Below are 25,360 nucleotides of genomic sequence, written 5' to 3' on the forward strand. Positions count from 1 at the left end.
CTCATTTGTGAGGTTCCCAAGCATTAGTCCACAGAAGCCCAAGCTTGAGGTTTCTGCATTTGCCTCCACATCTCCCTAGCAAAGCTAGGCTCAACCTCTCCAAGGCACCCCAAGGAGGCTGGGGTGAGAGCCCATGCCCTGAAAGCTCTTCCTGAGCATTTTTCATCCTGATTTTATAGGGGCCAGGCCTGCCTGAAAACAGAAAGATACGAGCATCCACAAAAGCCATGGAGTTCTAGCTTTAAGAACAAGTTCCCTCTCCCTGACTAAAAGCCAAACACAGAGCCCAAGCACTCAGTTCAGCCAGATGGGCAGCACTGGGTACCCCACCACCACATCTAGCCCCAGGAACAGCCATAGACTCAGGCACACTTCCTGCCCTTTTCAAGCATGGTCTTGCTGGCCAAATGATGACAAGGATGGGATGACACCACTCAGAACGGGAAACGTTGCAATGTCCCTGACCACCTCCTCAGCAGCTGAGATGACAGTGAAGTGGAGTGCTTCGGGGGAGAGGGATGGCCTCTCAGCTCCTCCACCTCAGCAGAGGGGTCAACTGTATTGTGGCCAAAAGCAGGGAAGTTCTTCCCCACAGAGCAGTAACATGCCTACCTTCGTATGTCTGGGATACAGTCTGTGAAAGGTGAAGAAGCACAAGTGCTCGCACTCACTTAGGCCTACAGAAAGTGGAAGGAAGTGGAAAAGCTGACTCAGTTATGATAGAGTTTTCATGAAGAATTTTCACACACTTACTCCATTACCAGGCTTGACTGGCTCTGACATGCTCTGCCCACCTGGTCACCCAAGAATAAACAGACACAGACACTCATTTTTTAAGGTATTTCTTTTGTAAAGGAGCCAGATTTGGCAACTAGACTGAAAATCTTCCAAAATTCTGTACAAATATGTAATATACAAATATACACAAGGCTTTTGCCAAGAAAAGACAGCACAACAAATGACACAGGCGGCTTTGGTGTCACATACCACCCTAGGGCATCTCAACACCCCCTAGGAATGCTGATGGACCACAACATAGGCTACACATGTAAAACACACTACATTACACTATGTACACTGGAGTATAAAAGACCCACCGTCCCCTTGGTCAGCTCATACGCCCACTGGCAGGAAGGCAGGCCACTCACCAGATAACCCATACAAGGGGAACTTCTTTAAGGGGGAGAACCTTGCAGAATGAAGTGGTTCACCCTAAAAACTATAACAGCACAAGGCATGCCCTTAAAGAGAAAGGTGGTCAGAGTGAATTCAGGAGGTGGAACACTCCTTGCACTTTGGAGTTCCTTGTCGTGTCTCTCTCTCTCAATCCTCTTTCTGAGTCTCACTCCATCTCAGTGAACCGGGCAAACATGGCCTTGCGGACAGCATCTTTGTAGGAATCTGCACCAGACAGTCCATATGCACTGCCTTTGGCTCCTAGGCCAGCTCCTTTTAGCCGCACTTGAGCCTGGGGGAATAAAACTGCTGTCAGCAGCTAGTAGGTAGGGTGTGGAATGCACCCTCTCCCCCTCATCTAGCTCAGTTCCTACTGAGCTGGACCACCCACTGGGAGACAGGAGAGGAGGTTTTAAATGGAGACATGGATTTCTACATTGGGGACCCGGAGTAGGTATAAGGACTGAAGGAATCAAATGGGTAAAGGAGACAGGCAGATAGAACCACACCTTCCCCCACTCCCCTGCCTGTTCAGCAAGAACTGTGCCTAGTAAGGGCCCCAAAGAATAAAGCATTGCAGCGAAGCCCAGGGAAAGTCTGGTAATTTTGGGCACAGATCACAGCAGGACAGCTCGAAGTCAGCAGAACTTGCTTGCACAAATCAACAGTAAGAGTCTGACCTAAGCTATGTTGCCAGGTCAGAGAGGGAGCAATTACTGGCGGTGCTCTTGTCTAGAAGACCAGTGGTTGAGGGCCTCTGGTCCTGAGCTCTGACTGAGTAAAGGATTTCTTATCATGGATGAAAATTCTACTAAATTATAATTTGTTTTATACATAAGCAAAATCATAAGCTACATGGGTCTGAGTTGGTGTTAAGTTAGCGTTTGTTTATAACAAAGGACATAGAAAGACACAGCCCTTAAGAGAAGATAGGTCTTACAGATACCAAAAGACCAGGAAAATCATGTAGGGTGCCACACCCATTCCTCCCAATGACATCTTAAAAGGAAGGTGAAATATGGGAGGGCTGCAGAGCAGACAACTCCCACTGGGTCCCAGGCCCTCTGGGTGTTTCGATCTCATCTCATCTCCGGGATAAGCCTGCAAGCCACTGAAGTCCAATCCCACTGCTTACCTCAATGGGGGCTGTGATGCCTTGACACTTTCTTCCCAAACCTGAGCCTTCCCGCCAACCCATGGCCTGCAGCATCTTGTTGCCAATGTTACTGTGGTCAATGCCATCTTTGGTGGGCTGCTCGTAATTCCTGCCAGTGGCAAACACACAGTTACTTAAAACAGCCAGAGCCCCGGCTCACAAAGTGGAAAATGTGCACAACACATACACAGTGCCAGCATCAAACTGCTTCTTGCGCTTGGGTTCTGGAGGTTCTGGAATGCCATACTTCTCCCGTCTTTCTGCAGCTCGATCCCGGTACTTCATCTACGTGGGAGAACAAACATGGTTCGAGATATTCAGACTTCGATCTGTAGCAGTCTCAAGCACCCACACTTCAAGATTATCACCTCAAGCGCTTTCTTCATCTGGAGCTTAGCTTTTTAGAGTGCTCTCAAATACCACAGGGAGCCCTGTCTCCCTCACTGCACTTAGTCATGTCCAATATAGCAGGTCTGCAGAGATGAACTGTGTGTGGAACCTGGGGCAGAACTATGTTTCCAACAACCAGTTTTATTTAACGAGTCACCTCTTGTCAAGCTCTTCAACCAGCCTGCTGGGTGTGGGCACAGTCTGCCAAGGTCCTCGAGGGAGAGGAGGGCAGAGCTGCTGTTCCCCCTCAACATTTGGACAGGCCCACCTCCAGGGAGACAAGAGCCAAGGAGGCTTCCAGAAACCTGTTCTACAGTCCCTGGGGAGCTAGCATCATAAACGGTGGAAAAAACCAGGAAAACAAAAGCCCTAACTACAGACACCTCAGAGCTCTCTTGGGGTGAGAAAGTTCAAATAACTTGCTCACTGGTTCATCTCCAACCCACAGGCCTCTAAGATTTGTATTTAAAACCCTGCCTGAATAAATAAATAAATTAATTAATTAAAAAAAAAAACCAAAACCCTGCCCGGCTGGCTCTCAACCTGCCTCATCTACTACTAAATCACTGCCCATTAGTGGCCCCACAGGCGTCTCCTGCCCACTGCTTCCTGCCACATCGCCTGCAGTCATCTTGTGTCCTACTGTTCCCTGGGCCTCATTTGAAGCTCCCCTCATTGTCCACGAAGGCTTCCCTGGCCAGGCTAAGTGAGCTCACTCTCTCCTTACTAAAATTCAGTGTACTTCAGCAGCAAGTATTTGGCACTCAGGACTTGTAAGCAGCCTTGAGCACCCTCATTAAGGGACAGCGGATGGCTCACAAAGCACACATGGCCTGGGTCCAGTCTACATGAGCCACAATGACCAGGTGACAGGTGTGTGACAAATCCTACCCTGCCCCTGTGATGTGGAACAAGTGCTACAAATAAAAGCCACAGACAGTTACCCCAAGATACTCTAGCGGCACATTGACCCCCCATTCACCTCTCTCTCCCTCAGCTCCAAGGCTTCCAGTTCCTGCTCGCTCAGCCGGGATCGTCGGTAGATGTCCATGTTTTGCTATACGAGAGATTTTACAGACAGTAAGAATTCACACCTTTCTAATTTGAGATGTCACAACACTCTCAGTATCCCCTGTATTCTAAGAGTTAAAGCCCAATTCACTACACTACAGCATCAAAGCCAGAGCCGGGTGTACATGGAGCCGCCACACTCCTTTCTACTTTACTACCTGGAAGAGACTATAATCGGGAGCAGCCTTCTAAAAGGCAATCATTTAACGCAGGTATTTACTGAAGCTTCACTACTGTCAGGGCACTCGCAGTGTCTTGCCGCCTCCCCTCCCTGCCTCAGATATGCTCAGAGAAGCATGGCCACCTTGTGTAGGTCTGAGAGCTGCTGGTGCCTGACCAGGGCGTCTCTGTTTGGGAACTGGCGCCGACAGAGCAGGCAGGCCATCTTCTTCCAGTCGGCCAGCTTTTCTTCTTCACTCTCAAGTCTTTCCACCAGTTCCTCTTCATTGTCACTGTCACCACTGTAAGCAGCAACCAGACCCCTCTAGGGACAAAAGGAGGGTGGGTCATTGGAAATGTACAACAGGAAGATAGCAGTGGCTAAAAGTAACGCCTAATCCAAGCTGTGAGTCAATGCCCATTACTCGTACGACACAGGTGAGTGAGTGGAGCAGCCAGGTCCTCCAGTGCTGGCCCTGACAGCCTCCTGGCACCAACCCTCTTGGGGCCCAAGAGGAGATACTGGATGGCTGTTCTCAAACTACTGACCATGTCTGAAAACCCCAAATATAACATATCAGAGTAATGGCCCATGCAAATTAGTATCTACACCAAGTAAAATACATTTTTTCCTGTCTTAATTTTCTCTTTCCAGGCTGTTAAAACTCTCTATTTACAAATGCAATAACACTTAATTAACTGAGCTCAGGAATTTGGGCTTTACTCCCTGCTTCATCTCACTTGCTCTCACACAGGGAAAACAAAGCCCTGAACTTGGATTCTACGTGCAGAAGCTGCTCCAAACACCCAACGACAGGGACCACGTCCAATTTTAAGTAGGAATCACATTAACCAAGATGTGGTTGAGTTTCAAAGTGAGACACAAAGCACAGATATGGCCTTTAAACATTGCGGTACTTCCTTACTTTGAGGGGATTCTCCTCGTCTCCATTTCGCACCAATTCGGGGATGAGCTGCTGCCTTTCTGCTAAGGCTCCCTGGGAAACAGAACAAGTCATAAGCCTCAAGTTTTATCTAAGTTCCCCTCATGAAGTAAGGCCATTCCTGCTACTGTTACCTTCTTCTCAAAGAGAGCAAAGCCAGCATCTGCTGCAGCAGATTCTCTCCTTTCTTCTTCCCTCAAAGAATTGACAGGTTGAAAGCTATTTTTAAAATTTTCTTTCTGCTTGTTTAAACTCTTAGCCCAGCGTTCCATGTCTTTGGCAATCTAAAGTCAAACAACAATCACAAGAAACACATTTCGGTAGAGGAACTTAGAAAACAGTCAGTCTCCTATGCCACCACAATAAGCCATTATTGTAACAAACTGTAACAAAACCCCTTTTGCTTCTATTTTTATGAGATGTTGCTTACAATCAAAGTCATTAATGAATACTGCTCAGAAGTCTGTGAGTCTTTCAGGACTTTTTTTCCCCTAAGTACACAGGCAACTGACAGACAACATATAGTAACACTAAAAAACTGCAAAATGCTCTATGAACTTAATACAAGTAAGATGTGTGGCCCAGTTTTTAAGAATCCAAATAAAGCTGATATAAATGTCCTGCCCCCCAAAAAACATAAAAATTAAGCCCAATACCCCAAAGAAGAAAGATGGGTCTGCTGGCTGGGTCAGATCTTACCTGCTGGGCTGTTTTGCTCTTGGGTTTCTCCTTCTTTTCCTTTCCCTCTTTTGCAGGAGGTAGACCTGTCTGCTGGTGGGAGTTAGACTCTGCAGCCAGCACGTAAGTCTCCTTCTCTCCATCCCAGTATAGGTACTGCTGGGTTAAGGAATTGTAGTAGTACTAGAAAAAAAAATATGATTAGCAGACTTTCTGCTGTGTCAAACCATTAACTTAAGAAAGAATTTTGTCAAAAACCCGCATCAAAGTTGTTTTGTCAAAAAAACTGAACACAAAGACATAAAGCATGTTGCAGAGCAGTAATACTTCCTGCACAGAGAGGAGGTGCTGTACACCTTGGTGTAGGTGAAGATGATGAACCAAGTGTGAAGCTTCTTGGGCAAAAGTAGAATGTGGTTTCTTTTCAAGAGTCTAGTTCCCGTTAATTTAATCCCTGGGCCTGGAGGGTACCCAAAGAGCAATGCGTCTGACTTCTTTTCACAGACCATTTACACAAACCAGGCGGCCAGAACAGGTGGTTCAGAGGAGCTTTTTCTCACATATCCTCCATGACAACCAGTTAAAATCTCATTGTTGGTTTCAAGCATATAGAACCATGCCTGTGGATACCCAGGCAACCAAACAGGGTTGTAAAATGCTAGCTCAGGAGCCTGGAAGGAGGTGACAGGTGCAGGAACCTGATCTAAAATGTGTGGGGAGAACCACAGCAGAGAATAGATAGCAGCTCTCTCTCCTCTTCTCTGTTTTCTACTCATTCACTCTACCTGCTCAATAGGGACCCAGGAGAGACTGCCTGCTGTATCTCTTCCAGGGAAGGTGATGCGGGTCAGACACAGGAGCCACAACGTCTATGGCCACCAAGAAGAACGGTCTGGGAAACGCCAGACTTCACAAGCGAGAACAGTGGAAGAACCATGCACAGGCTTGGCCTGCTCAGCAGGTCCCACATATCGACAGCTTCACACCTGACTCAGAAACTGCAAGCTCTCAACGCCAAGTTCCTGTTAAAAGCACTTATTTTTTTACTATTCTATATATACATACAGCTTCTGGTCATAAACAGTTGTTTATTTATGGAGTGTTAATGTTGCCTTTCCTCTTTAAGTTATATACACCACCAAAAATAAAACATCACTCCACCGACCTGCTAATTTCTACTCTCAAATATACAAAGGGTTGCTAAGTAAAAGAAGTTGGACACAAAAGGTCACATATTATCTGATTCCATTCATACAAAATGTCTAAAACCGGCAAATTCATAGAGACAGAAAGCAGACAGCGGTTGCTGGGGTGGGAAGGGATTAGGAAGTGACTGCTTAATATATAGCATATAAGGTTTCTTTTGAGGTTGATAAAAATGTTCTACAATTAAGATAGTGATGATGGTTGCACAACACTGTCAATATACCACTGAACTGAACACTCTAAATGGCTAAAATGGTGAATTTTATGCTACATGAATTTTATCTCAATTAAAAAAAATATATAGTAAGAAAAAAAAAATCACACTTTGAAATTTCTATCTAGGTCTTTACATGAAGGTTAACAGTCACCTATAAATTTTGTGGTCATGGGGGCGGGGGGGAGGGGGGCATGCACTGGAGTACTGACCAGCAACAGGCATCAGAGACAGTTCAGTGTGCTAGGAATGTTCTCATTCTTATCCCAGTGCTGGTATATGTATGAACGCATATACATGTAAACATTCAAAGAACTGCAAGTCATTTTCATGCATTTTTTCCATATGTAGATTATACCTCAAAATGTATTTTAACCCTTAAATTACCTGCGAGTTGGGGTCATAGTACAGCCCTGTTGTCGGATCATAGTAATATCCTGAAGATTCATCATACTGGTAAGTGGACGTGTCAGGCACAGCTGCAAAAACAAAATCCAGCACACAGTCATTCCAGTAAGAAATTGGCTCTACTTTAAATTCTAAGCCATTGAGATGCAGCAGGCCTTAATGGTCCTCTTCTCTCACATCCCCAAGTGTCCCTCTGACACCCACAAAGGGAGAGGAACTCTTATGAAACAAAGACAACAACTAGGACCTTCCAACTGTCAACAGCCCCATGAGGTTTTGGCTTACCATATTTGGTACCAGGAACTACACCAGTGGGGGAAGCGGCTGGGGCCTGTGTACTTGTGCTAGTGCTAGGCTGTGCTTCCTCAGTCTGGAAAGAACAGCAGCTTCAATATAATTTCAACTGTAAAGCCTCTCAAGAGAACTAAATCACTGCAATCATCCAGCAGGAAGGGCCCCCTGACAGACCCACTGTAGCAACGATCTAAGGCAATCCTTGAGCAAAACACACACTGACAACTTTCTTCCTAAAGGTCAACTTGAAGCATGCATAGTATAAATATACCCTGTTTGGAAACTTGCATTTAAAATACATACACAGAATTATTTTATTATCTAATACTATTAGACAGAGAGAAGTAAGGCTGGAATGTGTGTGTATTATTCAATCCTGGCTCACACAGCAGGAAAACATAATACTCGTACAGCAACATAAAGTTCCCCCAACAGTCACCAGTTCTGTATCTAAGATGACAGGATTACCGGAGAGCCGGGTGGATTGGAGGTCTGATTATACAGCTGGGGACTCTGAGACACTACAGCCGCTGAGGTGGTGGTCACCGCTGTGCCTGATAATAAACACAGGAGTTAGAAGAGCCAACGCACTGAACTCTAAGCCAAACATCCTTATCTGTAATGCCCAATCTGGCGTCTTTGTATATGTCAGTTCTTAACAACCTAATTCCCAATAAGTACTCTTGAACCTATGGTATTTTGATTTTTATAATCCTGCTAGAATGTGACGCACAAAGTCAAACATTCTGTATGATGGCTAAGAAGAAGGAAGGGAAGAAAGTCTCCATATCTGCTCTGGGGTTGAGAACAGATTTAACTGCCACACCTTTATAATTCTGGAACAAAAACTAAAGCAAAAGCTTTTACAGTGACTCTTCTGATTGACGTCTGGACACCAGACTGTATGGCCACACTGTCTCTGCTCACCTGAACCTACATGGGCACCCACGATTCCTAACAACACAGACAGGGAAAATACTGAATTGAATTCCAAGAATGAACACTCGTCATGACATGGTGTCTAAGAGCTTCTCATCAGCTCCTGATGTACATGGGCAATCCCAATATTCCCCTAGGACCTTAGGTACATGGTGACAACCCTGAATGTGCACCCCCTCCAGTCCTGCAGGGAAATGGCTCTCACAGATTTATCTGGGTCTAATGAGAACATCTAGTTGTATCTCCTCAACTGTATTTGCTTAAACAAAAGATAAAGGGAACATGAAGTTTATTACCTGATGCAGATGATGCATCAGATTCCAATCCTCCAGCCTGTTGCTGATAAAACTGTTGGTAATCCTGTGAGTACTGTAGAAGAGTCCACCATTAAAGCTGCTATTCTCAGACATACTCTGGAGACCAGAAGTTGGATGCTGGTCAGATCTACCTACCTGAGCATACTGAGCATAGCCATCTTGGCCTGGCTGCAGGTAACTGTAGTCAACACTGCCTCCTTCGCCACTCTGAGACTACAAAATGTCAAAAGAAGAGGAAACAGAGACACCAAGTTTTTAAAATGTCCTTGGAGAGATTCTGAGGCAAGCAATGCTGGAGAGGTTACTTCTGTGAATCTCGGCAACACCTCCACACTACTTTGAGCAAAAAGATCTTCCACCTTACCTGGGTGGATGACCACTGAGCAGCAGCAATGGCTGTACTAGCCACGGAGAAAGCGCTGACCCGGTTACCATCCGGGAGGACCAAGTCTCTGAAACCACGAAGATACAATCATGTGATTCTATCTCAGTATGCTTCCCATCACCAACCCCACACTACCCAGAAAACAGCAATTCACTCAAGCCTTTGTTGGAAGGTCTCTATACATTTCAGAGTGAGGAAGGGTTTCCATGGGCAAAGCCCTAAGTGGGGAAGTGTCCCTACAGCATGGCTGTTCCCTTTCGTACCCTTCCATCTAATAAGGTGTCTGCTAGATGAGCAATGATACTAGAAAGGGGAAATTTACATCACTAGAATGAAGCTCTATATACATGAAGCTGTATATTAGCATACTGTTCTAGAAGGAAAGAATTATGCCCAGCTGGCTTTGCACCATCCTGAAGCAGTCTGCTTAGCACATGTTCTCAACCCATCTTCCATGTCTGTCTTTGCCCTGCTCTGAAGTTTTCTGGCAACTGGTTATTGAGGACAGGAGGGGATAAGCTTTAAGAAAACAACTGTATCCTTCCCAACCAACCAGGAAGGATAGCGTCTCAGTGTAGAGAACACGGGCTTTGAGTGCAGTTAACAAAGCATCCCTGGATGAGCACACAGATGCAGCAGTTGGAAGTAAGGACAATGAAGCCACTCACTTTCTGGCACTTTTTGCAAAATCAACCCCAATAGTTTTGCCATCAATTTTCAAAGGAGGATGGAGACTCTGTAGTATCTGAAGCAGCTGAGAAGCATCCTGAAGGAGAATGTGAAGAAAAACAATTTTGTCATGTAACTGAAAATCTCTACTATCTATCCAAAGAAATATTAAAAAAAAAAGACAAAAACACACACACACAAAACAGCAATTCATTAATATCTGTGGATACAAAATCATTAGAAAAAAAAATAGCCCTCTTTCCTCCAGGACATGAAGGTATCCAGTATTATTAAAGGAGTAAATGCTAAGTCAATCTACAACAAAGCATGAAAAAAAGACAAAACTGTGGCTCAAACTTCATTTCAGCCAGTTATCTACAGGTATATACAGTATTTTTACCACCTACTGAAGTCACCAGCCTCTAATTTAGTACGGCAATAACTGCCATTATTTAAGTCTTGAACTTTGGGCTTCAGGAGCCTTACACATTGTATCACAATTGGATGAACCACATTTGCCTATTAAATCTCAGTTTTTTTTTTTTCTTCAGAACTTTATTGGAGTATAATTGCTTTACAATGTCGTGCCAGTTTCCACTGTACAACAAAGTGAATCAGCTGTATTTATACACATATCTCCATATCGCCTCCCCCTTGAGCCTCCCTCCCACCCTCCCCTTAGTTTCTTTTAAAAGGAAAGATTTAATGAACATCCCACCATTGCAGAAGACAGCTGCACAAATGCGAAGCCTCTGTTCTGCTGGGTCTGTTTGTCTTTTATGAGGCGAATGTTATTGACAGCTAAGGACGCGTAGGGAGACAGAGCTGTCATGATGGAATCCACCACGGTGTGTGGAGCTATGTTTCGAAGTATGATTGCTGTGGGTGAATGAGACAAACGACAGATATCTGAATTCCCACCACCAATGCCTTTCAAGCCAAGTTCAAGTACAAACGAACAAATCCATTTGGGGAGGTTTCTAGTATATTTGACCCCTGAACACAGGGGGATTAGGGGTGCTGAACCCATCCCTATCCCACCCACGCAGTTGAAAATCTGTGTATAACTTTATAGTCAGCTCTCTGTACTGGTAGTTTCACATCCTCCGATTCAACCAGTAGCTAGTGTAGTACTGTACCATTCATTGAAGAAAAAAAAAAAAAGTATGTAAGTGGATCCACAAGGTTCAAATCCATGTTGTTCAAGGGTCAACTGTGTATCTTTCATTTTGACATGGAGAAGATTCTAAAAACCAATCTTTTATGAGACAACCTGGAGCTGCTGCTCATTAAAAAAGGGCAGGAGAACAAAAACATCCAACGGAGGTCAATTTCCAACATAAAGGCCAAAAGATTACATTTGAACTTACTATCACAGTAATAATCCACAGACTGAACCGATTCCGTGGTTCCAGGCGGCACTTCCTGTTCAGAGTCTAAAAGAAAGGGAAGAAGAGGAAGAATCAGCAACTGAGGACAAACAATAAACCAATATAAAAAATACATTCAAATACCAAAGTTTTAATTTTAAGTAAATGTAGCAGTTATTGTTTTATTTTTTAACCATTTATGGCTACAGCAAAACCTCATTAATTCTGACATGAATTTTAAACATGAAATGCAGAAATTGGGCCAGTGGAGGGCTGACATTACTTCTGCATTAAAGAAAAGCAGATGCAGAATGCAAACCAGGCAAGCAGACTAAATTTTGGAAAATAAAAGAACTATTTATACTCTCAAAATCATCAGTAGGATTATCTAACCTAAAGTAAGAAGGTTTAAGGAAAATATACAGGTTACTTGTTTAAATGCCCTACAATCTGCATTTTTCCTTAGGTTCATAGACAATCCAATTAGTCAGGTTTTAACACATATTCCCAAACAGCTGAATCTGGCCTTACCAAACTTGTCTGCTCCACATCGGAAGCACTTTAGTCTCTTCCTGAAATTGTTAAGGCAGCACTGCAAAAAAAAAAGTTTCATCTGTAATTATTTCTCACAGTAGGCCAGGATTACTAGCAACAATGTGGGTTAGAGCAAGAGGGCCAGCAGGCAAGTCCCCCTGAGGAACAACAAAAAAAGCAGAAAGTGATACCATGTATCCAAGAAAAAAGGGCATTAACCTAAAAATTTAGAGTGTTTTACAATGTGAATTCTGCTGAGAAAAACAAATTCTGACTTATTCTGAAGTAGAATATCCTTTTTATCAAGTTGGGGAAAAGTTTCAGTTCACCCCAAAACCCTACAGCAAGCCACTAGCCAAGTTCTCCCTTATACCAGAAGAGCACTATATGGACTACTCTCTATACACAAATACAATGTGAATGGAATACTGTCTAAACCCCTGCTGGACATGGGGCACGTGCAGAACAAAGAGTCTGAGCACTCTCAAAATACCAATGGCAACACCTAAGTTCAAAATGTTGCATTGGTGACAGGATCATAACAGACCTTATATAACTCAAGCTGGGTTACAAAGGGTTTTGTTAATATAATCAAGAGACTGCCAAAAGTTGCCAGCTCTAGAATTCAAGAAACCATAAAGAGAAACAAACCTAAAATCTTAACTGAAACACTGAGCTTAGAACCTGGATCTTAAAATCTCTTGTGTTTGAGGCATTCTGTCCTTTAATACCTACTCAGGAGGACCCAAGAGAGTCACAAAGTATGAAAATTACCTTATGATAAAAGCTGGTGATCATGTACTCACTTATTTCCTTTTCTGGACAAACTTTTAAATAGGAAATGACAAAACCCCAAAAGAGTTTTGCCTATTTGAGAAGAACACACACTTACCTTGTTACAAAGCCAATCTTCAAACTTAGGTCTGGGATTGCTATAATGCATTGCAATATGCTTTCCTTGAATCACGAGCTTTTTCTGTAAAAAAAGAAGTAATCAGTTATTCCCATTGTAAGGAACATGTGTCCATTTTCCCAGGGCAGAGCACACTTCGGAAAAATCAGTGCTCTGGAATTAAATGGACAACATACGGGGAGGACCAACCACCGCCACCTATACTCTGCCCATCCAATCCTTCAGATAGGCAGTAAGAGAATGGGATGCGGAGTAAAGGTAAACGGAGTCAGGGAGTGCTGAGAAAGCTGCCACACACTAAACGCTGACATGCACCAGGCCGTGTCTCCAGCAGAGACAGAAGTCCTAACATTCAGCATTGACAGGCTGCCTGAGAGTGACAGTCTATTTCAAAAAGCAGAAGACACAACTCTCCCAGTTCTGAGGTTGTCTCCTACTTTAGCCCTTAGCATGGTGTCCTTGGGCTTTGCTTCACTTTTCCCCCAGTCCCCCATCCTTATGCAAAGTGAAAAGCCTTTACATTTCCCCTTCCCCCAAATTCCTGCTTCAGGATGTGTCCTTTGGGGGACAATGGGAGGGGAACTCATTTTTAAAGGGAACTGGTTACAATTTTCTCAGGAGGCACTAGTCTGAATGCCATCGACTCTAAAACAGCTAAGTGAGATTTCTTCCTGCCAAGTGCAACCACGTGATGTCCTCAGAGTGACAGATGTGTTTTTCACTGAAATAGATGGTACTCTCCTTCAAGATGAGTAACCAGGAGGCCAATGAAGTTTCTTCAGGGGGTTAGGAAAAGTTTGTAAATGTTCATATATCACATCATCCTTCAAGTCAACCACGTGACTAAAAGGGACTTAATTTTCAAAGGTCAAAACTCCGAGCTGAATCAGTCTACCAAGAGTACACCCAGCACCTGCCCCAAAAGAGCCTTCATTTAACAGGAACACCTTTTCTTTTTCTTTTTTTGGGGGGTGGGGAAGGGAGTGGGATGTTCTGACACTGTCAGAACAGATTTAAGTAGAAGGTTAGATATCCAAATTTTTTAAAGGAGTCTAACCCCTCTAAACATACATACTGTTGAGTAATTTGGTTCTTGCAAATCCTGGAAGAGTTAAGACATGCTGTGAATGTTGTCTCTGCAATATCTAAAGACAAGATTGCATGTCTGGCCAAGAGGGAAAAAGCTGAAGGCCATCCATTCACTGTGTTGTACAGAAGCAAAAATAAAGAAGCTGGGAGATATGTCAACAGATCATCCCACCAAGAGGGATGTAAGCTGGGGGAGACTTCAAACTATGGCTGAGTCCCTAATCCTATTGGCCTTTTATTTCTGGAGTGAATTTGAACTGTAATGAAATATTACACATTAACATAGCTTTGTATACATTAAAATTGTGGAGATTTTTAAGTGTCTTACAGGTTTTAATTTCCTAGGAGTTTTAAACTCCCAAGCAAGTCATTCTGATATATCCACTATATTAAAAGATGCTGTCATGTAAAGAAAGCAGATTCACAGAAAGCTGTGTATGTCCTGAATTTTACTAGGATGGTGTCCATGGTATGAAACGAATGAAGATTTACCATTATAAGATCAGACTGTCACCTCCGGGTTAAGGAAATGAGAGGCTTAAAAATCTACCAAGTCAATCAAAATGATACCCTCATTAGTGAGTCTTGTTATAAATGACAATAAATTACCAAAGAATATAATCTTATTTATGAGTGACAAATTATAAAATGCTGCAAAGAAGCAACATAATGAGTTAAGCAAATTCCCCAGAATGCACGTGGTTAAGGCATTCAATACTGTGCTTTGGAGTTCTGGCAAAAAATGTTATTTAAGTGCCAAGCACTGAACATTATCTTGACAAACTGTAGAACACTTCAGCTAATGCTACATCAAAGAATCATCAATGATTTGCTTTGAACAGACTATAAAAGGCATTCTCAGGGAGATTAGAATGTTAATGCCACTCTTAACTAGATTAGACAGCAGCAGGACACCAGCTCCCAGACTAATCTCATCAGACTTGTTCATAAATTCCACTAGGTCCTTATACAGTCCTTGAAGACCCATATGAGCAGCTATGCCTGCAGGAGGCTTGTGGTCTCCAAGCAGAAATAAAGAATTACTTACAAAATGCCTGTATCAGACTTCAATTATATTCTCTTGACTGTCAAATCAAGAGTTGGATAATCTAAGATTACTCTCAAAGGATATAATAAACGGGAATATCATCAGGTAAGAAAAAGGGGAATGGTCAAGATGATTTGATAACTATCAGACAAATATTTAGTGGTTAACAAGACCCTGCCAGGTGGCCATGTTTAAAGGCAGAGCAAATTCTGCAATGTAGTGCTTGGTACTATATTTATTCTAGTAACATCAATTTTAATATATACAAAGCTTTTCTTTTTTTAAAAGTCACTCCTTTGGAACAAACCACTCCTTCAACCTTTTCTTTTTAATTGTACAGACTTGTTCCATTTTCATGAATATCTAGACTTGGTGAGTGAAGCAACCTGATTGGCTTCCATCCAGCTGGTAGCATCTTGCAAGTGATAAAACTCCACGAAGGCGAAACCACGGCTTACACCTAGAGACAGCATTCAGATATAGACGGGATACTCGTGTTAGTCAGTTCCTTTATAACAGGTGAATCTCTCTCCCACTGCTTCAACACTGCGTGACAAAGCCAATTGGGAAGCAGCTTTACAAATGTGACTTGACTTGGGGATCTTCTTGATACTTTGCCATGGCAAGGAACCAAGCCGCCTGAACTAAATGCCACTCGATTTGATTCCACGCTTAAAAAGTAACCATGCAACCGACTACAAACAGTCAAACAAGGAGTTTATAAGTCACTACTTACCGAAGGGAAAAAAAAGCCCCTAAAAACAAAGTTTTAAAAAAAGGTCCTCAGATGCTTTCTAACATCGTTTTCAAAGAGTCACATTCCTTAGCCATGGCAAACCTTTCATTCTGAATTCATGTGCTTGAAGACTGGGGATATCAGGATGTTCTTTAGGGACTGAGGTGGGAATGGGGAAGAGAACCAGAACAGCAGGAACTAAGCAAGCTCTCACCTGTTTTCCTCTTCATCAGCCTCACGTCTGCAGGCTGAGGGCCTTCAAAGGATTCCATCATTTCTCGAATCTGCACAGGATTTTACACATTTATAGTTAAAGCTTTAGCCACAAACTATTCCACACTAAAGACAGTTCAAAGACTAGGAATTACATTAACTGCTTAATTAGCCAAGCTTTTAACTTCTATCATCAAAATGTAATTATTCTAAAAATGCAATCAAAGCAGGAACACTTCTCATAGAAACTGATGTACTGTAACAGCTTTGAAGGCATTCTTTATATGCTGACTGGGAATTTCCTCAGGCACAATTATTTATGTTGTGATACACAGTCTTGCTCATGATATGCTGTCCCTCAAGCCTCCCTCCTTTAGTCTAATCATGTTGTCTTTTGTACTAAAGGACCAAAGAAAAAAATGTGATTTAAAAGAGGCAGAAACACAATGAGGTATCACCTCACACTGGTCAGAATGGCCATCATCAAAACATCTAGAAACAATAAATGTTGGAGAGGGTGTGGGGAAAAGGGAACTCTCCTGCACTGTTGGTGGGAATGTAAGCTGGTTAGCCAATATGGAAAACAGTTTGGAGATTCCTTAAAAAACTAAAAATGGAACTACCATATGACCCAGTAATCCCACTACTGGGCACATACCCATAGAGAACCATAATCCAAAAAAAAACATGTACCATAATGTTCACTGAAGCACTATTTACAATAGCCAGTACATGGAAGCAACCTAAATGCCCACCAACAGATGAATGGATAAAGATGTGGCACATATATACAATGGAATATTACTCAGCCATAAAAAGGAAAGAACTAAATGTAATGAGGTGGATAGACCTAGAGACTGTCATATAGAGTGAAGTAAGCCAGAAAGAGAAAAACAAATACAGTATGCTAACTCATATATATGGAATCTGAAGAAATGGTACTGATGAACCCAGTGACATGACAAGAGTGGAGATACAGATGTAGAGAATTGACTTGAGGACACGGGGCTGGGGTGGGGGGCGAAGGGGAAGTTGGGATGAAGTGAGAGAGTAGCATAGACATATTTACATTACCAACTGTAAAACAGATAGCTAGTGTGAAGTTGCTGTATAACAAAGGGAGATCAACTTGATGATGGGTGATGCCTTAGAAGGCCAGGACAGGGAGGCGGGGAGAGAGTCACGGGAGGGAGAGGATATGGGGATATATGTATAAATACAGTTGATTCACTTTGGTGTACCTCAAAAACTGGTACAAGAGTGTAAAGCAAATATATTCCAATAAAGAGCTTAAAAAATAATAATAAAAGATACAGAAGATATGTCATCATCTTCTGAAGTACGCGACCAAATATCAATGCCAAAAAATGAGGAACTCCCTTAAGATAAACATTTTTTTGCACAATGTTTTAAAGAAACAGTCTCCTTACATTTACATTAATGGTGAAAATTAACAAAGCTCATAACATTCTTAAGGCTCCTAGTAAGTCAAAGTAAACATTAATTGGGCCTGAAGAAAGACTTCTGGCTGGTAGGTTTGTTACTGATGTCAAATCAAACCCTTAATGCAAAAGGCAAAATATATTAAAAAATACATTAGTCTCTTTATCAATCATACCAGGCAGCAATACTCCCAGGAAAAAATCCAGGGCCAAGTTTGTGAAACAGAGATTCTTAGTGGCCTCCATTTTCCATAATTATGTGTGAAGGCGGCAGGATTATACAGAGTCAATCCTCATTATGCGGGGATTCTGTACTTGTGGATTTGCCTACTCATTAAAATTCGCTAACTCCCAATCAATACTGATAGTGCTTTCATGGCCATTTGCAGACGCGTGCAGAGTAGTAAAAAAATTTGAGTTGCCTGATGCACATGTTCCCGACAGAGGTGATGCTTTGCCTTGTTTCGGTTTTCATACTGTAAACAAGTATCCTCATAGTCTATTTAGTGCCAAGTTTTTCACATTTTTGTACTTTCTGTTGGTTACTTCACTGTTTAAAATGGCTCTCCAAGTGCAGTGCTGAAGTGCTGTCTAGTGTTCCTAAATGCAAGAAGGAAGGCTGTGATGTCCCTTACAGAGAAAATGTTAGAAAAGCTTCACTTGGACATGAGTTATGGTGCTACTGGCTATGAGTTCAATGCTAATGAAACAACAGCATATATATAGCCCTAAACAGAAATACACACGAAACAAGGTCACATATTGATCTGCTAATGAAAATGTTGTGACCAGAGGCTCACAGGAACCTAATTTTGTATTTTCCCTAAGAGCATGGTTCTGTACCTCCAGTGACTTTATAGACTGTAACTACCACAAATATAAGGAAAATCGACTATTTTTTCTCAGAGTATGTATGAGAAGTGCTACGCTGGGCCAGACCCAACCACCTTACTCAAGGTCATGCTTGGTAACATAGTAACTAAAAAATTAGTCACAGTGTAACTAAAGACAGTGCCTATAAAAGCAGTGACAGGGTAACATACACAGTAACACAGTTAACTAAAGATAGTTACTCTAAGAGTTCACATGTCAGTGGGGGGACTAAAATAAAAAGACAATAGTGAAAGTGATAAACTGAAGTTCAGGAAAAGACTAAACACTATAATTTAAAAATGTTTTAAAGATCCCAATAAGCAAATTTTCTACAAATATTGCACAAAATTTGGCAACCTTAGAAAGTCTACTTTGAAAACCTGCCTTCTTATGGTAAGTACTTCTAGTCCTCTGAAAAGCCTGAAATAAACCAGTATTCCAATCTTGTTTCATAACCAGAAGGGAGTGCCCCTAGAGTCAGCAAAGGCATTGCTCTCCCCATGCCACCCACTTTTTCTGCGGGCTTCCAGGGCCACAGGCCTAACAGACTCAAGGGGACAATATGAACACAACAAGTTAACTTTCCTCAACTGATTCCTGCAGGATTTCTTGTATCCCCTACTCCACATGCCCATGGCTGCTGCTACCTGAGCTCAGCTCTGCCTTCCTTCTACCCACTACCATTCTCTCCCTCTACCATTCTAACCTGCACAGCTTCTGTTACCAGGCAAAAACCTTAGTAGCTTTCTTTTATACTTTGCTGGCCTTTCAAAAACTCCAGCACTGGCCCCCAAAGCACCTTCCCATCCACCTCTCTTCCGCCAAAAGCCTTTGATTTCAGTCAAATCAAGCTGATTAGGGCCAGTCCACACCTTACCCTCAGTTTTTCACCGGATCAAAACATTTCTATCCCTCAAGAATCAGCTCAACTAAAATCTCCCTGGAGCTCTTCCTTACCCTCTACCAGTTAACTCGGCTCCCTTAAAGAAGCCTCCAGAGTTACTCCACAGAACCACTTTCAACAGGACCTCTTCCAACACCTATCCCTTTTTACTCTGCATTGACTTCATTATCTGCTGACCTCTGTTATTCACCTTTAAGCTTTTATGAGACAGGATGCATGGTTTTGCATCACTAGAGCATAACAGTACACAGTGTAGCAAGTGTGCTATGGATCACAAATAAATACCCACTATTAACTCTAACACCCCATCTCACATGTCACTTCCAGTGTTTAGAAGACTAAGTCTCTGTGAACTCATACTTATCTTTAGCTCTAAAATTCACTAACCATTAATCAGAATATTACTCTGAATACTCCAAGACAAGACACACTGGCATAAAGCATGTTTTATAAATGTATTTCAAAACATCACATTCATTTCACAAATAACATTGGCTGAACAGCCTCCTGCATTCAAGGGTTGGGGATACACACAGGAAATTCTGCCTGGTAGGTCAAGAAAGGCTTCAGGGACTTCCCTGGCCATTGTGGCAACACACACACACACACACACACACACACACACACACACACGTACGTAAACAAAGGCTTCAAGGAGAAAAGAAGAGCACATTGGTAAACAATGGACATGTCCAAAGTGGCCTGCAGCGGAAGCAAGTGGTGGATGTGGCTGGAAGGATGGAATGGGTGAGGGCCAGAGATACCACCGGAAATCAGGCAGTGCCCAGGACACCAAGGCTGATCAGTCTGAGAAGTGGGAAGCCAGGCTTTTCAACAGGCTTTTCAGAGGTTTCAGATGGATAATATAATTTCCATTAAATCAAAGGATGGCCAAATAATAAAATGTTCTTACAGATACATCCTAAGTAACCAATTCAGTAAAAATGTACTTACTACCTTTTAAGAAGTATTACTGAAGGAATAAGAACTGCTCCCTCTAGTTCTTCTGAAAACTCTACACTGAGCTTCAAAGCCTAAATACAAATGACAATCTATCTATCTATGAACCAAGCTGAGAGAACTCCACCCTAATTATAGAAATGTGTTTACTAGATATTAGCTTGAGATAAAATAACACAAGAAAATAATGGTAGAAGCTCAAAGTTCATTGTGCCTACTGGATGGCTCATTAGAACTGCTGGTTTCCCTTACATCGCTCTCCGTGATGGTGATGGGAAGGCCGCGAAGCATGATGGTCTTGCTCTCCCTCTCATCACTGATGTCATGCCTATAGTCATGCTCGCCATAGTCACCATCTGAATGGTAGCCATCTTCGGATCGGTCACTGTTCCTTCTTTCACGTTCTCTCTGATTTACAATAAACAAAATTATAATTCAAATCACACTGGGCTGATTTAGACCCTTTGATCCAGTCTCTCCACTTTTAGTATATCTTTACGAATAGAGATAACACAAGAACTCCCTGATGATATTCATCACAGTGTCTTCTAAAACAGCAAAATACAAAACCAGAAACCCCCAAACCTGGCAAAAATCATTTATTTCAGGAAGAATGATGTAACAACTCACCAAACACACAATGAAACACTATTACCTGTTATAATAAGATGATTATAGGCATAAGAAAAGAAAAAAAAGAAAAAAAAAAAGCGCAAAATTATACTGGCAGCACAATTACTGCTAAACAAAGCCAATGTATATGGAAAGAAATGTGAAAAAGGCTATGCTACAGTGTTAAACTACAACTTTTAGAAACACGATCTGAGGCAAAGGGATGGTATATAATTATGCCCCAATTGCCTCATCTTTAAAATGGGAATAACACTTGCCTTACAAGGTTGTAGTGAGACCTGAATGAATTCATGTAAGTCAAGTGCTCAAAAGAGTGCCTAGTGCACGGTGAGCCCTAGGTAAACCCTAGCCAGTATTTCTATGACTAAAGGGCTCAGTCTGTCTTTTAGTTGACAGACTAAAAACAGATTTCAGAATAATAAAGAGTTTGAATATATTACTCCTCCTGAGAGATTTCCACACTTGGTTTACTTATTTCAAGAATCGTGGAGGTTTTGTACATACAATTTGTAACTCTTAACAACTCCATAAACAGCTGCTGGTCACTCACCTCTGGACTGTCATAGTCTCTGTAGTCATCGTATCTATCACCCCTCCGATCATCACTAGACCTTTTGTAATCTGAGTCCCTCCGCCTGCCTCTGGATTCACGCTCATCACGGTCATCCCTGTCTATGATGGAACCGTATCTTCCACTGCGCTCTGTTCTACTCACTCTGCCAGGGAAAATGATTTTCAGTTACTCTTAAATAAATCACATTTTGTCCCTTTAGAAAACATGGTTGAAAAAACACAAAACCCATGTCTCAGTTTATAAAACCCAAATTGTTCAATGTATCCCTTAAAATTTATCACCAAATTCCAATTTACAAAGACAAGGACTGGGAAAACATCTCTATCCCTAAATACAAAAGTAGTTTTCAGGAATTCACACTAAATCTAAAAATATACCTATCATATATTTGGGTTTAATATTTTTGAGAAGCCAGGCTGTCCAAGTTCATCCTGCATTTTCCCAAGCCTGTGGTCTACACATCACTCCTTTCATCCCTGACTGCAGATCTTAGCAATCAATCTAGATAGGGAGAATGTAATTATACTTGTTCCCAACAGGGACTGGTTCCAGGACCTGCTGCAGATACCAAAATCCATGGATGCTCCAGTATATACAGTCCTGCATCTGCAGATTCAACCCACCATGTAGTACTGAATTTATTGAAGAAAATCTGCCTATAAGTGGACCTGCACAATTCAAATCCAAGTTGTTCAAGGGTCAACTGTATTAGCATTTCACTCAGTTTCAAAGCAGAATATGTCCTGATTCATTAACTCTGAAGGGTATCTCACTACTGAGAAATGGACTAACAAACTGGATGATTTGTCTTTTTTCCCCCATTAGGCAGTTAACCAAGTTCATCTGTTAGATATAACCAGCAGCATCAGAGAACATTATTTCCTATAACATCTGATTTATTTTTGATTACTGGGCAGCACTGGGCATCACAAGAAAATCTAATAACAAAAGGCTCAAACACATTTGACCAAAGATGGAAACAGTTCTTTCATAAACTGTTTACCAGGTTCATAAAATTACTATGTAAGGACAAGATAAAAGGAAGGCTTATAAGAGCCTCATTTAGAGTACACAAATTTCATAAAAAGAAACGAATGAAACAAGTAGTCTAGGACTATTTCACAATGTAAAGTACTTGGATGAGAGACCCTAAAATGGTAAACGTTAATTTATTTGGAACCACAGACTACTGACAAAAGTGTTAAAACAATGATATCATGTGACATGAACATTTCCTGAGTCCCAGTGGGCAATCAATTTGATCTATCATTGGGACTGGACTCAATATTAAGGAGGCAGCTGGCTGAATAAGTAAAGGTTGTGTGTTTAAATCAAATGGTTTGAGTGCGAGAATCCACAGATGACACAGGAGCCAAATGCTCTCTTCTTAATTTTCTACTAATTCTTTAGCAGTTTTTCTTTCTTCTTCTTCTTTTTTCTTTTTTTTAAAAATGTAATCTATGGTCCAAAGCTTCTCAGCTCTATAAATCTGGATCATCTTGTCATGGAGGGGACAATAACAAGTACTGGCATTCAATGACTGCTTTCTATAGCCCAGGTACTGTGCAAAGTGACAGTATGATCTCCAAGCTTCTGACAGTGGCTGTTACCCACACCTGGAACCCTCAAGACCTATTACTCCACCCAGCCCTCCTTTGCCTAATTCTTTCTTACCCTTCGGACTTCACCTTAGAGAATACTTTCTCCAAGAAGCTTTCCTGGCCATTTCCAAGAAAACACATGTTCCTAAGTGTTTTAACAGCACCCTCAACTTCTTTTACCACAGCACAGTTCACACAGTATTTTAGTTATCTTATTAAATTGCATGCTTGTGAGAGCAAGTATCATGAAAGTGCTCACAGCAATGCCTGACACAAAACAGACACTCAAATATTTGTTTGATAAACAATTTTTAACAAATAGCTCAGTCCCCATTGAAATGCTGAGATCAAAGGCATCTACTTACCGTTTGTCTGAACCCATTGTCCTACTGAAGATCTAGCACACTGCTCCAAAAGATTCAAATTTCGGTTTTTCTAGGAGACAAGAGAGATTGGTTGCTGCAAATCTGAGAGATGACATAAGTCAACTGTTCCATAGCTGGAACACTACTGAGATTAGAATTTCTTCAAACCATTAACAATGATTATCTAAGGTTGGGGGAGTGGGGAGGGAGGTGGGGACCAACTGTCAACATTAAAATCAAGTTAACATTTTGTTAACAGCATAGCAGGAAGGCGAAGCATAATGAAAAATATTAGATTCCATATTCAATAACAAACCCATAAAAGGATACAAGCAGAAGGTTCCTTCCCTGCTCCTACTGTAGGATTACAAAGCAAAAAGGGAACAGCTGCAACTAGCTCCCTGTGTTCTGAATCAAAGCAACTCCAATGGGGTAGTTGATCATTAAACACTAATCAAAGTGTCTTTATTAATACAAGGAGCGAAACGAATTTCAAAAATTACCAATGAAAAACTTAAAACCGTTCACAATCCCGATGCTGAGCTGATTGAAAATCTGCTCCTTTTAAAACGCAACGGCTGATTCAAAGCTATTTCAAACAAGAGTAAACCTCCATATGATTTAATTCCTAGGTAACAATAATCAACACAGGTCCTTGAGACGGCCAGCCTGGCCCAGCTGCGCACCGGTGGTGATAAAACATCCCACAGCTAGACGGCGTTCGATGCGTGCGAGGTCCAAGAAACTAGTTACAGCCGTCCCTGGCACCTGGTTTAGGCAGGCGCTCAACGAACATTCGCTGAATTAATAAATGGAAGAGAACCATGGGGGAGAAACAAGGCCCTGGGCAGAATCTCTGATGCCTCACCTCATCGCCTGGGCAGTGCCCGGACCCACCTCCGTGGGGCGTCGCGGCCGAGATGGCGGCGCCACAGCCTGTGCGACAGATTCAGGCGTCCGGCTTTCCCTTCCTGCCTATACACGCGTCTCCAGGCCTCCAAGAGGTTCCCAGCCCGCAGGTCAGCCTTCACCGAACAGCTTTCCGGAGAGGGCTGATTCAGGTGAAGCTGTGGGGCGATGGAGGCTAGAGACTGTCAGGGCGCCCCTGAGAAGTACCCGAGGGACAGACGACGGCTCCCTTGCTCAACTGGGCGGGGGAGTCGGAGACACGTCCCGAGAGGGACACACTCAGAGATCGAAAGAAGCGGGCCTCGGGCTGGGCGGGAGGACGCCCTCGGAAAGCTGACAGCGCTGGCGGCAAAGAGGGGCGCGGCCCTCCAATGCCTCGGGCTACCCTTCGAAAGAGCCAGCTGGGGCTGATCGGCCGCCGTCTGCGGCTGACAGGGACGTTCTACAGGGCCTGCCCCAACAGAAAAAACCGCCGGTTATTACGGGCAGCCGCCGCACTTACCTCCAGGAAAGACGGAAGTAGCAGCAGTAGCGGTTTTGTGCCAAGGAATTCCAACAGGGTACGGCCGCTTCACAAAATGGCGCCTCCGTCGACGGCCGTCTCCTACCCATAGTACCTCGCGCCTATCCCCTCCCCCTGCCACACGCTTCCTAAGGAGGCGTCCAATCCGTGAAGATGTCTGGCTGCGCGAGGGCTGCTGGGAAGTGTGGTCGCTAGGGCAGCCTGTCACTTAACTACGGCCTGGGTCAGTTTCCTGCGTATTTCCCTTTCTTTAAAAAACCCCGGCCTAGTAGCCAGCCTGACTTTTGCAGATCTGGATTAGAGCTCTTATCTTTATTAGGCATAGTAATTATTTGCCTTTGCTACAAAGGCCTTAGCGAGTACAGTCTGCTTTCACTGACGCGATGTAAACCATCATCTTTAATCCGGCTTTAAGAGAAGGAACGTAGGTCGGTCGCCTATTGCATTATTGAACGCTAGAGTCGATTATTGGGCTGCATGCTTTACAAATATCTATTTTCATTTTCATAACCTATAAGATGGTTATTAAATCCATTTTGCAAGTAAGGAAATTGAGGTTTATGGAAATGAAGATTCTTGAAGGCACTCTTCAGAATATCATTCCATTGATATCTAGTCTAAGGCAAGGGCTCAGGAAAGTTATTTCCCAGGGTTAATTTAACAGTTA

General features: G+C 42.6%; 1 protein-coding gene across 2 annotated transcripts; it reads right to left on the reverse strand.

Annotated features, from left to right (window-relative positions):
* Positions 1 to 826: 826 nt before the first annotated feature.
* Positions 827 to 24,800, reverse strand: RBM5 (RNA binding motif protein 5). Of its 2 annotated transcripts, none has more exons than XM_057705378.1 (25): positions 24,673 to 24,800; positions 23,262 to 23,331; positions 21,272 to 21,437; positions 20,341 to 20,496; positions 15,911 to 15,980; positions 15,347 to 15,420; positions 12,803 to 12,886; positions 11,908 to 11,968; positions 11,377 to 11,442; positions 10,725 to 10,885; positions 10,006 to 10,103; positions 9,317 to 9,404; positions 9,088 to 9,165; positions 8,932 to 9,004; positions 8,165 to 8,250; positions 7,688 to 7,772; positions 7,382 to 7,473; positions 5,596 to 5,757; positions 5,031 to 5,180; positions 4,879 to 4,950; positions 4,098 to 4,277; positions 3,705 to 3,779; positions 2,520 to 2,617; positions 2,312 to 2,441; positions 827 to 1,468 (listed from the first exon to the last, which is right to left on the reverse strand). In XM_057705378.1, the coding sequence occupies exons 2-25, from the start codon at positions 23,276 to 23,278 to the stop codon at positions 1,343 to 1,345; spliced, it is 2,448 nt and encodes an 815-aa protein (XP_057561361.1). In that variant the 5' UTR covers positions 23,279 to 23,331; positions 24,673 to 24,800; the 3' UTR covers positions 827 to 1,342. The 2 variants fall into 2 exon arrangements, with proteins under 2 accessions (XP_057561361.1, XP_057561362.1); XM_057705379.1 differs by lacking the exon at positions 24,673 to 24,800 and adding an exon at positions 24,130 to 24,256.
* Between the last annotated feature and the right edge of the window lie 560 nt (positions 24,801 to 25,360).

The sequence above is a fragment of the Hippopotamus amphibius genome, chromosome 13 (genome assembly GCF_030028045.1).
Source record: "Hippopotamus amphibius kiboko isolate mHipAmp2 chromosome 13, mHipAmp2.hap2, whole genome shotgun sequence".
In the NCBI taxonomy this organism is placed as follows: Eukaryota; Metazoa; Chordata; class Mammalia; order Artiodactyla; family Hippopotamidae; genus Hippopotamus; species Hippopotamus amphibius.

What these genes read in the sequence shown, in the direction of transcription:
- RBM5 (XM_057705378.1), bottom strand. An exon ending in TTGCTCTCTTTGAGAAGAAG is followed by an intron (nt 4,951 to 5,030) that starts GTAACAGTAGCA and finishes TCTGTTTCCCAG; the next exon opens with GGAGCCTTAGCAGAAAGGCA. An exon ending in TGGAGCTGAGGGAGAGAGAG is followed by an intron (nt 2,618 to 3,704) that starts GTGAATGGGGGG and finishes TCTCCCACGTAG; the next exon opens with ATGAAGTACCGGGATCGAGC.